We start from the raw sequence: 13,321 nt of genomic DNA on the forward strand, positions 1-13,321 counted from the left end.
CTAACACACTCCAAGATGGACTAACACACTCACAGACTAACACACTCAGAGACTAACACACTCACAGACTAACACACCCACAGACTAACACACCCACAGACTAACACACTCACAGGTAGACTAACACACACAAATGGACTAACACACACGAATGGGCTAACGCACTCACAGACTAACGCACTCACAGGCTAACGCACTCACAGACTAACGCACTCACAGACTAACGCACTCACAGACGACCACACTCACAGGCTAACGCACTCACAGACTAACGCACTCACAGACTAACGCACTCACAGACTAACGCACTCACAGACTAACACACCCACAGACTAACATACCCACAGACTAACACACTCACAGACTAACACACTCACAAGTAGACTAACACACACAAATGGACTAACACACACGAATGGGCTAACACACTCACAGACTAACGCACTCACAGGTAGACTAACACACACAAATGGACTAACACACACAAATGGGCTAACGCACTCACAGACTAATACACTCACAGACTAACACACTCACAGACTAACACACTCACATATGGACTAATAGTCACAGATAGACTGACACACACAGATAGACTAATACACTCATAGACTAACACACTCACAGATGGACAAACGCACTCACAGACTAATACACCCACAGATGGACTAACAAGCTCAGAAACACACCTTAAGCCTCCCATATCATCACACCAACAAGTACACACTCACAAACACACAGTGAAACCCATGCAGACTCACCATGTTGTTTTGTGGCTATAATTACTCCCTGGTTGCTGTGGTCGAGTACATCCATACGGTTTAGTCTCTTCTCTGTATCATGTACTTCCTGCTTGAGTGCTGAAGTGTAGTACTGCAGACACAGTACAGGAAACTTGATTACCACAGTCAACTTTTGCATTCAGTCCCGGGAGTAAGGATGGTTAGAGAGTTTAATGGGAGGTGGGGTCAAACTAGAGACAAGACGGTAGGAGGATCCTGTCTCAGAACGCTGCAGTTAGTAAACCCTTGAGGAAAATACAGCATCAAAACAGATACACCGACACACATAGAGACACTTCCTCACACTCACACATAGACATGTAGGGACAGGCAAGCATACACACACACACATACACACACGCGCACACATACACACATACACATAGAGTCATAGAGTCCTACAGCAGGGAAACAGGCCCTTTGGCCCAAACTGGTCCGTGCTGATCAAAATGTCCATCCACACTAACCCCATTTCCCTGCACTTGGCCCATATCCTTCTAAACCTTTCCTATCCATGTATTTGTCCAAATGCCTTTTAAATGTTGTTAATGTACCCACCTCAACCACTTCCGCTGGCAGCTCATTCCATATGCGTACCACCTTCTGTGTAAAATAGTTGCCCCTCAGGTTCCCATATATTCTTTCCCCTCTTTCCTTAAATTGATGCCCTCTATTCCTCGATTTCCCAACCCTGGGAAAAAGACTGAGTGCATTCACCCTATCCATGCCTCTCATGATCTTATACACTTCTATAAGATTCCCCCTCAGTCTCCTACACTCTAAAGAAAAAAGTCCGAGATTGTCCAAACTCTCCCTATAACTCAGTCCCTTGAGTCCTGGCAACATCCTTATAAATTTCTTCTGCACTCTTTCCAGTTTAATAACATCCTTCCTATAGCAAGGTGACCAAAACTGAACACAATACTCCAATTGCGGCCTCACCAATGTCCTGTACAACTGCAACATAACTTCCCAACTTCTATACTCAGTGCCCTGACTGATCAAGGCCAGTGTGCCAAAAGCCTTCTTCACTGACCTGTTTACCTGTGACTCCACTTTCAGAGAACCGTGCATCTGAACTCCAAAGTTCCTCTGTTCCACGACACTCCTTAAGACCCTACCATTCACCATGAAACTCCTACCTTGATTTGACTTTCCAAAATGCAACACCTCACACTTATCTGTATTAAACTCCATTTGTCATTTCTTGGCCCACTTCCCCAGCTGATCAAGATTCTGCTGCAATTTCTGATAACCTTCATCATTGTCCACGATACCGCCTGTTTTAGTGTCATCTGCAAACTTTCTAGTATTGCCTTGTATAGTCTCATCCAAATCATTGATACAGATAACAGACAGCAATGGGCCCAGCACTGACCCCTGAGGTACACCACTAGTCACAGGCCTCCAGTCCAACAAGCATCCTTCCAGTATTACTCTCTGCTTCCTGATGAAGGGTGTAAACCCAAAACATCGACTTTCCTGCTCCTCTGATACTGCCTGACCTGTTGTGTTCTTCTCGCTCCATACTGTATTGACTCTGACTCCAGCAACTGAAGTTTTGCTACCACAGATGTTAAGTTTACTGATCTATAATTCCCAGGTTTTTCTTTGCAGGCCTTCTTGAATAAGGGGACAACATTCACTACCTTTCAGTCTTACAGGATCTCACCCGTGGCTAAAGATGATGCAAATATATCAGCCAGGGCCCCCGCAATTTCTTCCCTAACCTCTTGCAGGGTTCTTCGATATATCTGGTCAGGACCAGGAGAGTTATCCACCTTCATACATTCGAATACATCCAACACCTCCTGTACTGCGATAGGGATTGTCCCCAAGATATCGCCACTAACATATATTAGAACATAGAACATAGAACAGTGCAGCACAGTACAGGCCCTTCAGACCACAATGTTGTGCTGAACTTTTACCCTAATCCTAAGGTCTATCTAACCTCCGCCCCGACCTTATACTATCATCCATTACTATCTAATAGCTGCTTAAATGCCCCTAATGAGGCCAACTCCACTACCCTCTCCAGCAATGCATTCCACGTCCCTACCACTCTCTGAGTAAAGAACCTACCTCTGACGTCTCCCCTATATCTACCTCCGCTCACTTTAAAACTATGCCCCCTTGTAATAGCTACCTCCAACCTAGGAAAAAGTCTCTGGCTGTCCACTCTATCTACACCTCTGATCATTTTGTACACCTCTATCAAGTCACCTCTCATCCTTCGTCATTCTAAAGAGGAAAGCCCTAGCTCTCTCAATCTTTCCTCGTAAGACCTTCCCTCCATTCCAGGCAACATCCTGGTAAATCTCCTCTGCACCTTTTCCAACGCTTCCACATCTTTCCTGTAATGAGGCGACCAGAACTGGACACAATACTCCAGAAGTGGCTGAACCAGGCTTTTGTATAGCTGGAGGATAACTTCACGGCTCTTGAACTCAATCCCTCTATTAATGAAAGCTAACACACCATACGCCTTCTTAACAACTCTATCCACCTGGGTGATAGCTTTCAGGGAACTGTGAACATGAACCCCAAGATCCTTCTGCTCCTCCACACTGCCAAGAATCTTTCCATTAACCCTGTATTCTGCTTTCAAGCTTGTCCTTCCAAAATGAATCACCTCACACTTTTCAGGGTTAAACTCCATCTGCTATTTCTCAGTCCAGCTCTGCATCCTATCAATGTCCCTCTGTAACCTAGAGCAGCCCTCCGCACTATCCACAACTCGACCCACCTTCGTACCGTCCGCGAACTTACTAATCCACCCTTTCACTCCTTTATCCAAATCATTTACAAAAATCACAAATAGAAGAGGACCCAGAACAGAACCTTGTGGTACACCACTCATAATTGAGCACCATGTTGAATATTTTCCGTCCACTACCCCCTTTGCCTTCTAAGGGTCAGCCAATTCTGAATCCAATCTGCCACATTTCCCCCTATCCCATGCCTCCTTACCTTCTGCATGAGCGTACCATGGGGAACCTTATCAAACACCTTACTTAAATCCATGTATACCACATCCACTGCTCCACCTTCATCCACGTGTTTGGTCACCTCTTCAAAGAATTCAATAAGGTTTGTGCGGCATGATCTACCCCTCACAAATCCATGCTGACTATCACGAATCAAACTGTGCCTTTCCAAGTGATCATAAATCCTATCTCTCAGAGCCCTTTCCAATAATTTGCCCACCACTGACGTAAGACTAACTGGCCTGTAATTTCCGGGGTTATCCCTATTCCCTTTTTTGAACAAGGGAATGACGTTTGCCTCTCTCCAATCTTCCGGCACTATACCCGTGGACAGTGAGGATGAAAAGATCATCGCCAAAGGCCCTGCAATCTCTTCCCTCGCTTCCCATAGAATCCTTGGATAAATCCCATCAGGCCCGGGGGACTTATTTATCTTCAAGTTCCTCAAAATTCCTAGCACATCTTCCTTACTAACATCCACCTCCTCTAGCCTACCAGCCTGTTTCACAGTGTCCTCCCCTGCAACTAGGTCCCTCTCGGTTGTGAATACTGAAGAAAAGTATTCATTAAGGACCTCTCCTATCTCTTTAGGCTCCGTGCACAAATTCCCTTTACAATTCTTGATTGGACCTACCCTTTCTCTGGTCATTCTCTTATTCCTCACATACATGTAAAAAGCCTTGGAGTTTTCCTTGATCCTACCTGCCAAGGTTTTCTCATGCCCCCTTATAGCTCTCCTAAGCACTTTCTTCAGTTCCTTCCTGGATAACTTGTATCCCTCTAGAGTCTTTTCCATTCCTTGTTTCCTAAACCTTACATAAGCATCCTTCTTCCTCTTAACCAGTCGTCTGACCTCTCTTGAGAGCCCAAGACTCCCTCATTTGACTGCATCTTCCCTGCCTGCTAGGGACAAACATATCGAGCACACGCAGTATGCATGCCTTAAACAATCTCTACATTTCAATAGTGCTTTTCCCTCACAGCATCTGTTCCCATTTTATGTTACCCAGTTCTTGCCTAACAGAATTGTAATTACCCTTCCCCCAATTATTAACCTTACCCTGCTGTATGTACCTATCCTTTTCCATGACTATTGTAAAAGTAACAAAGTTATGATCACTACCACCAAAATGCTCTCCTACCAACAGGTCTAACACTTGGCCCGGTTCATTGCCAAGCACCAAATCCAAAGTGGCCTCTCCTTATGTTGGTCTATCTACATACTGTGTCAGGAATCCTTCCTGAACGCACTGGACAAAATCCGCTCCACCTAAACTATTACAACTAAAATGTTTCCGATCAATATTTGGAAAGTTGAAGTCACCCATGACTACAACCCTGTGACTTCTGCACCTTTCCAGTATCTGCCTCCCAATCCGCTCCTCTACTTCTCTGCAACTATTAGGGGGTCTGTAAAATACCCCCAACAAAGTGACTACTCCTTTCTTGTTCCTGACCTCAACCCAAACTGACTCTGTAGACATATCATTTCAAAATGCCTTTCAATAGCTGCTATACTCGCCCTGATTAGCAATGCCAGTCCCCTGCCTTTTTTACCACCCTCCCTATTTCTTTTAAAGCATCTAAATCCCGGAACTTCCAACAACCATTCCTGTCCCTGAGTTACCCAAGTTTCTGTAATGGCCACAACATCGTAGTTCCAAGTACTGACCCATGCTCTAAGTTCATCCGCCTTATTTCTGATACTTCTAGCATTGAAGTATACACACCTCAAACCATCTCTGTGTCCACAATTTAACTCCATCAACCGCATTTCTTTATTAACAACCTCTCTCCCTGTTGTGTCTGTTGGAAGGCTGAATACCTCATCCTCTGAATTACAAATCCGGTTCCCCACCCCTGCCAATCTAGTTTAAACCATCCCGTATAGCTCGAGCAAACCTCCCTCCCAGGATATTTGTGCCCTTCCGGTTCAGGTGCAACCCGTCCTTACTGTACAGGTCCCACCTTCCCCAGAATGTGCTCCAATTATCCTCATAATGGAAGCCCTCCCTCCGACACCAGCCCTGTAGCCATGTGTTTAGCTGCACTCTCTCCCTATTTCTTACCTCGTTATCACGTGGCACTGGTAGTAACCCAGAGATAACTACGCTGTTTGTCCTGGACTTCAGCTTCCAACCTAACTCCCTGTACTTGTTTTTCACATTCTCTGTCCTTTTTCTACCTATGTTATTGGTACCGATGTGTACCATGACTGCTGGTTGCTCCCCTCCCCCTTAAGGGTCTTGAAGACACGATCTGAGACATCACGGACCCTGGCACCCGGGAGGCAACATACCATCCAACTTCCCTAAGTTCCCATGTCTTCATGTCTTTCTCCACAGTAAACACAGAGGAGAAATATTCATTGAGGACCTCGCCCATCTCCTGCGGTTCCACACATACATGCCCACTCTGGCCCTTGAGAGGTCCTACTCTCTCTGTAGTTATTCTTTTTCCTAATTCACCCTAATCTTCTCAGCCAAAGCTATCTCATGCCCCCTTTTTGCCCTCCTGATTTCCTTCTTCAGTAAACTCTTATATCCCCTATATACCTCCAGGGATTCCCTCAATCCCCGCTGCCTGTACCTGAGCCATGCCTCCTTTTTTTCTGGTCAAAGCCTCAATATCTCTTGTTATCCAGCGTTCCCTACTCCTACCAGCCTTGCCCTTCACCCTCACAGGAACATATAGGCCTTGAACTCTAGCTATCACACTTTCAATGGCCTCCCACTTGCCTGATATCCCTTTGTCTGCAAACAAACTACTCCAGTCAACCCCTGCAAGCTCCTGTCTAATTCCATCAAAATTCACCTTGCCCCAGTTTACAACTTGAACCTGTGGACCAGTTTTGTCTTTTTCCATAACTGTTTTAAAATTAATAGAACTATGGTCTCTGGTCCCAAACTACTCCCCCACTGTCATGTCACCCACCTGTCCTGACATATTTTCCAGTCAGGTTTTGCCCCTTCCTGAGTAGGACCCTCTATGTACTGCTTGAGGAAACTTTGCTGAACAGATTTAACAAATTCCACTCTATCTAAGCCCTTGATACTATGCCAGTCCCAGTCTATGTTACGAAAATTAAAATCCCCCACTGTGACAACCCTATTGCTCCTGCAAGTCTCTGCAATCTCCCTACATATTTGTTCCTCTAATTCCCATTGACTATTTGGGGGACTATAGTACAACCCAATAATGTCAACATCCCCTTCTTATTTCTTAGCTCCACCCAAAAGCCTCACTGGATGATCCCTCAGTTATTTCATCTCTGACTCAAGCTGTGATACTCCCTTTAATCAAAAATGCGACTCCCCCTTCCCTCTTTCCTCTACCTCAGTCACGCCTAAAGCACCTGCACCCTGGCACATTAAACTGCCAGTCCTGTCCCTCTCTTAACCATGTTTCTGTAATGGCTATAATATCACAGCCCTACATACCTATCCACGCCCTGAGTTCATCGACCTTGCCTGTCAGCCCTCTTGCACTGAAATAGATGCAGCTTAATCCAACAGGTATTCCTCACTCCCTGTCCTGTTCCAGCCTGACCTGTCCTTTCAACTTGCTATTTCTGATTACTGTATCTCATTCCAACCTCACACTTGCGTCCGCACTGTTGAAGATCCCAAACCCCCACCTCCACCGCCAATCTACTTTTCCTGCTCCTCTGACGCTGCTTGGCCTGCCGTGTTCATCCAGCTCTACACCTTGTTATCTCAGATTCTCCAGCATCTGCAGTTCCTACTATCTCTTAAACCTTCCCTTGTAGCTCTAGCAAATCTGCCTGCCAGGACATTGCTCCCCCTCCAGTTCAGGTGCTACCTGTTCCTCTGGAACAGGTCACCTTTGCCCCAGAAAAGATCCTAATGATCCAGGAATCTGAATCCCTGTCCCCTGCACCCATTCTTTAGCCACGTGTTCATCTGCTATATCATCCTGTTCTTACCCTCACCAGCACGTGGCACTGCAAGTAATCTGGCAATTACCACCTTCGAGGACCTGGTTTTTAACTTTTTTTTCCCTAGCTCTATATAATCATTCCTCAGGACCTTATCCCTGTTTCTTCTTATGTCATTTGTGCCACTGTGCACGGTGACTTCTGGCTGATCGCCCTCCTCCTTGAGAATGTTACGCAGCTGCTCCAAGACATCCTTGACCCTCGCACCCGGGAAGCAACACACCATCCTGAATTCCCATCTGCAGGCACAGAATCTCCTGTCTGCCCCCCTATCTATCCAGTCTCCTATCACTAAGGTCCTGTTTACCTTTACCCTTTCCCTCTGTACCCCAGAGCCAGTCGTAGTGCCACTACCCTGGCTACTGGTGCTTTCCCCGATCAGCTATCGCCCTCCCAACCGCATCCAAAACAATATACTTGTCTTCGAGGGAATGGCCACACGGGATTCCTGCACACTCTGCCTACTCTCTCTTTTTGCCTTTCCTGGTGGTCATCCAGCTACTCTCTGCCTGTACCTGGGGTATGACCACCTCACTAAAACTCTTATCTATGATGGGCTCAGCATCTCAGATGATCCTGAGCACATCCAGCTCCAGCTCCAACTCCCTAACACGGTCTCCCAGGAGCTGTAGCTGGGTGCACTTCCCACAGGGGTAGTCATCATGGACGATGGAAGTCTCCCTGATCTCCCACATTCTGCAGGAGGAGCATGTCACTGACCTAACTACCATCTCAAATGCTCTAAGACTAAAGAGGAAAGTTAAAAGGACTTTTTTTGGGTTTACCTGCACTTTTTGCTGAGCCGCTGCTCACCAAAGCCTCTTGAGCCAAAACCTTACTTCTTACTGTGCTACCAACAAATTTTCAATGGCATGCCTCTTTCACCCTTATTCTTTTTTGGTCAGAGGAGGTGGGAGGGAGGGAAGCACTGCAGTGATGTTCTGTTTGGGTCTTAAGCATTCCTTGATACCAGGGCCACAACAGACTTCCACAGAGAGATACACCGGTAGGCTCTCTCTGTCTCACATACACACACTCACACACACACTCACAGACACACATGCACTCACACTCACACACACACATGCACATATGCAGTCACACTCACTCACATACTCACACTCACACCTACATGCGCACACACTCAAGCACATGCACTTGCACACACACATGCACACACACACACATACACACACCGTCTTGTGCACACACGCACTTACAAAATCACAAACATACACACATGCACATACATGCACTCACACACACACTCACACACATACTCACTCACAAACACTCTCACTGACAACCTTGGCCCCACACACACAGACACATCCCCCCATGCACATAGACGTGACCCCTGACACAGATACATAGACTCCGCCTCCCACACACAGAGACACACCCCCCCACACACAAATTGACCTGCGAACACATGCAGACCCACCCACTCAGACTGGCAACTTAACGTTTTGGGACTTAAATGTTTCAGGTGAGATCAAGAGGGATGTAAAAAGGGTGGGGGAGCTGCGATATTGATAAGGGTGAATATCACAGCTGTAATGAGGGAGGACACCTGGAATGCTCATCCAACAAGGCGGTATGGGTAAAACCCAGGAATAGAAAGGGTGCAACCACTTTCATTGGATTATACTGCAGGCCTCCCAACAGCCCAGAGGGTGATAGAGGAACAGGCATGTTGGCAGATGATAGAAAAATTAACAGCAACAGGCTAGATGTGGTGGGTGATTGTAAATACCCCTATACTGACTAACTAGACTTGCTTAGTACCAGGTGCTTGGATGGGGCTGAGTGTGTTAGGTGTGTCCAGGATGGTTTGTTGAAGCAATATGCAAATTTACAACTATGGAAGAGGCCAAACTAGACCTGGTATTGGTGAATGAGCCTGGCCAGGTGATCCAAGATTCAGTGGGTGGGCATTTCAGGAATAGCAATCATAATTCTGTAAGATTTAAGTTACTTATGGGTAAGGACAAGAGTGGTCATAGAATCCCTACAGTGTGGAAGCAGGCCATTCAGTCCACTCCAACCATCTGAAGAGTATTCCAGCTGGACCGACATCCCTAACCTATGTTGTAACCCTGCATATCCTATGACTAATCCACTGAAACTACACATTTTTGGATTGTGGGTGGAAACCCACGCAGACACAGGGAGAACGTACAAACTCCACACGGACAGTCACCTGAGAGTGGAATCGAACCCAGGCCCTGGTGCTGCAAGGCAGAGGGGCTAACCACTGAGCCACCCGAGTCCTTAGGTGAAAGTATTAAATTGGAGGATGTCTACGATATCAGATAGGAATTAAGGAATGTAGATTGGAGATTGTTGTATGAGGGTAAATTCGCAGCTGACATTTGGGAGTCTTTAAAAGGGCAATTGATTAGGGTTGAGGACCAGCATGTTCCTGTGAAAATGAAAGACAGGATGGGCTAGTTTCAGGAACCTTAGATGACAAAAGAAATTAAGAGCTTAGTCAACAACAAAAAAGGAGGCATACATCAGGTTTAGGAAACTGAAGATAGAAAAAGCCCTCAAAGAGTATGCAGAAAGCAAAAAAGAACTCAAACAATGAATTAGGAGGGCTAAAAGGGGGCATGAAATGTCTTTGGCAAACAGGACTATGGAGAATCCCAAGGTGATTTATACATATATAATGAACAAGAATGGTAGCTGGGGAAAGGGTAGGTCCACTCAAGGATAAAGGAGGGAATTTTTGCATGGAGCCAGAGGAAGTGGGTGAGCTCCTTAATGAATACCTTGCATCAGTATGAAGAAAGATATGGCAGATGGTCAGTCTTGGGACGGGTATGTTCTATGGGAACGTCAATATATAAAAGGGAGAGATGATGGGTGTATTGGAAAACATTAATGCAGACAAGTCCCCAGGGCCTGAAGAGATCGATCCCAGAATGTTGAGGGAGGCAGTTGAGGAATTTGCTGCAGCCTTGCATGAAATCTTTACATCCTCTTTAGTCACGGGAGAGGTCCCAAAGGACTGGAGATTAGCCAACATTGTTCCTTTGTTTAAGAAGGACAACTGGGGATAATCCAGGAGATTACAGGCCAGTGAGCCTTTTGTCATTGGGAGGGAATTATTGGAGAAAATTCTTAGGGGTAAGATTTTGGACTTATGGACTTATTAACGATAAGCAGCATGGCTTTGTGCTGGGAAGGTCTTGCCTCACCAACTTGATTGAGTTTTTTGAGGAAGTGACAAGGATGATTGATGAGGGCAGGGCAGAGATGTCTATATGGAGTTTAGCAAAATCTTTGACAAGCTCTCTCATGGCAGGCTGATACTGTTGCAAAGTTGTGTAGAGTACTTGTGGACTGGAAGGCAGGATTTTAGAATTTGGAGACAGTAAGGACAGCAGATGCTGGAAGCCAGAGTCAATAAATGTGGAGCTGGAAAAGCACAGCAGGTCATACAGCATCCAAGGAGCAGGAAAATCAATGTTTTGGGCCAAAACCCTTCGTCCTGAATTTGGCGTTTTTAACATTGATGTTTGTAAAATGATAGGGGAAAAGGCAGTGCACGGTCCCTTTAAAAGATGATGATTTTTTAAAAGCTTGGAGATTTAAAAAAATGTCTGTAGACAGGAGCTTGTGGCTCTGAAGGTGCACAGAGAGCCCCTGAATTGAAACATTTCTATTAAAAGCCTGTGTGATTAGCAATCCAGGTAGCAGTTTTGTTTTGCTATCAAGACAACAAGTTTGAATTTAGCCAATTAATTTAAACCAGGGACTCAGAGACTAAAAAACAATTAAATTTAAATCTGCTGGTTTTGACAACATAGGGCTGATCCTATTGTAAGAAATTGATAGGTCATCAAAGGTATAAAAGAAGAGGACATTTGAAAATCGGTGTGAGAGCAACTGCCATCAGACAGAGTTAAGCATGGGCTCTAAAGAGAAAATCATTGGTTCTTACAGAATTCTGTAAGCTGTCTGAGTAACCATCATCTAACTAAAAGTACAACGGCACCCTTAGCTAAAATTCCTGACAGAAGAATTTGACAGAGAAAGACGTTCCTGACTGAAGATCAGCAGAGAAGGCACAGAGCATTCTGGGAGATGTATCCTGACTGTAATTTCGAGAGATTAAGTTCTAATTTTTAATAATTATTTTATCTTATATAAGTGGGACTTGTATTTGTTGGAACTGCATATCATTAGAATCTTGTTTTATTCGGGAATAGTTGGTAGTTAGAGGGGAATTGTTTGGTTTGTTAATAGCTCAGGAAATTTGTTCACTGTTAGAGTTAGATAAATAAATTGTTACTTGTTGATTATAGAGTGAATGTTAGGAGTTTATTTCATTTAACAACTCCTTTATAACAGATTGGGGGATTCCCTGGGGATCTGGCCAGCTCAGGTCCACGATTTGGACAGATTTGGAAAGGTTGGGTCTGTCTTTTGGACAGATTTAAACAGGCTTGGGGATTAGTGTTCTAGGTCTTTAAATATAACTTAGGTGAGAAGTGGAAAATCGATTTTATTTTGGTTCCTTATTGTAGGTTAAATCAAAAGTGAGGTAATGGCTCTTTCAGTCACTAAAAGTTTCCTGGGCATGGAAGAAGTGACTCTGGGAGTTTTACAAAAGGTGCGCAAGGAAAAGCTGCTGGAATTGGCAGAAAAGCCGGAGTTGGGGTTGCGTTTGTCTGTGAGAAAAGAAGACATAATTACAGCAAAAGCTTGACATTTAAATTCACTGGAATGGGCAGCAGAATCTTTGGAAATGGCTAGAATGCATCTGCATTTGAAGCAGCTTGAACAGGAAAGGGATCTGTTTGAATTACAGTTACAAGCAGAGAGAGAAGAATGAGAGAAAGAGAGAGAGTTTGAACTTCTGAAGTTGCAAATTAGACAGGAAAGTTGACTTAAAGTGATGGAAATGAAGGTAGAAGGTAGGCTTAGTGAGGAGAAGAGTGATGATGAGCAAACCCATTGTAGCCAAAGACCTGGTAGGCGTATATACAAATATGTCAAAACCTTACCTAAATTTGATGAAAAAGATGTAGAAACCTTTTTCATTTCCTTTGAGAAATGTAACTAAAGGTACAGTGGTGCAATTGGCAGAGCACTTTGAGAGATTACAGAAGGCAAAGTTGGTCATAAACTTGGCAGAAACAGAATTCACAAAGGTGGAAGTGACGTTCTTAGGGCACAACATCAGACACAGACACCGAGGAATGTGAAGACAAAGGCCATCGTGGCATTTCTATGACCATCCTTGAAGAAGCAAATGCTATGTTTTTTGGGACTGAGCGGAATCTATAGGAAATTTGTACCAAACTTCATTAGCACGGTGGAACTGCTGATGGATTTGCTAAAGAAGAACACAAAATTTCAGTGGTCAGAACAATGCCAGGAAGCATTTGAGAATTTAAAAGCAGAATTAACCACCGCACCACGCCAGTTTTAGCCACGCCACATTTCTTGAAACCCTTTAAAGTCGCCATCAACACAAGCAATGTAGGGGTTGGAGCTGTGTTGTTGCAGTGGGACGTATGGGTTGGATCTGTGTGGTTATGGGGGGATGTAGGGGTTGGAGCTGTGTTGTTACAGGG

At 44.9% G+C, this 13,321-nt stretch overlaps 1 protein-coding gene across 1 annotated transcript in view; it reads right to left on the reverse strand.

Annotated features, from left to right (window-relative positions):
* LOC109917951 (FYN-binding protein 1) overlaps positions 1-914 on the reverse strand; it is a 177,154-nt gene extending 176,240 nt beyond the window's left edge. Inside the window, exon 1 of the mRNA XM_048594188.1 lies at positions 762-914. Coding sequence (XP_048450145.1) covers positions 762-764 — 3 coding nt within the window. The 5' untranslated portion in view covers positions 765-914. The remainder of the gene's footprint in view (positions 1-761) is intronic.
* Between the last annotated feature and the right edge of the window lie 12,407 nt (positions 915-13,321).

This window comes from Rhincodon typus, chromosome 3 (assembly GCF_021869965.1).
Source record: "Rhincodon typus isolate 14 chromosome 3, sRhiTyp1.1, whole genome shotgun sequence".
NCBI classification, from domain to species: Eukaryota; Metazoa; Chordata; class Chondrichthyes; order Orectolobiformes; family Rhincodontidae; genus Rhincodon; species Rhincodon typus.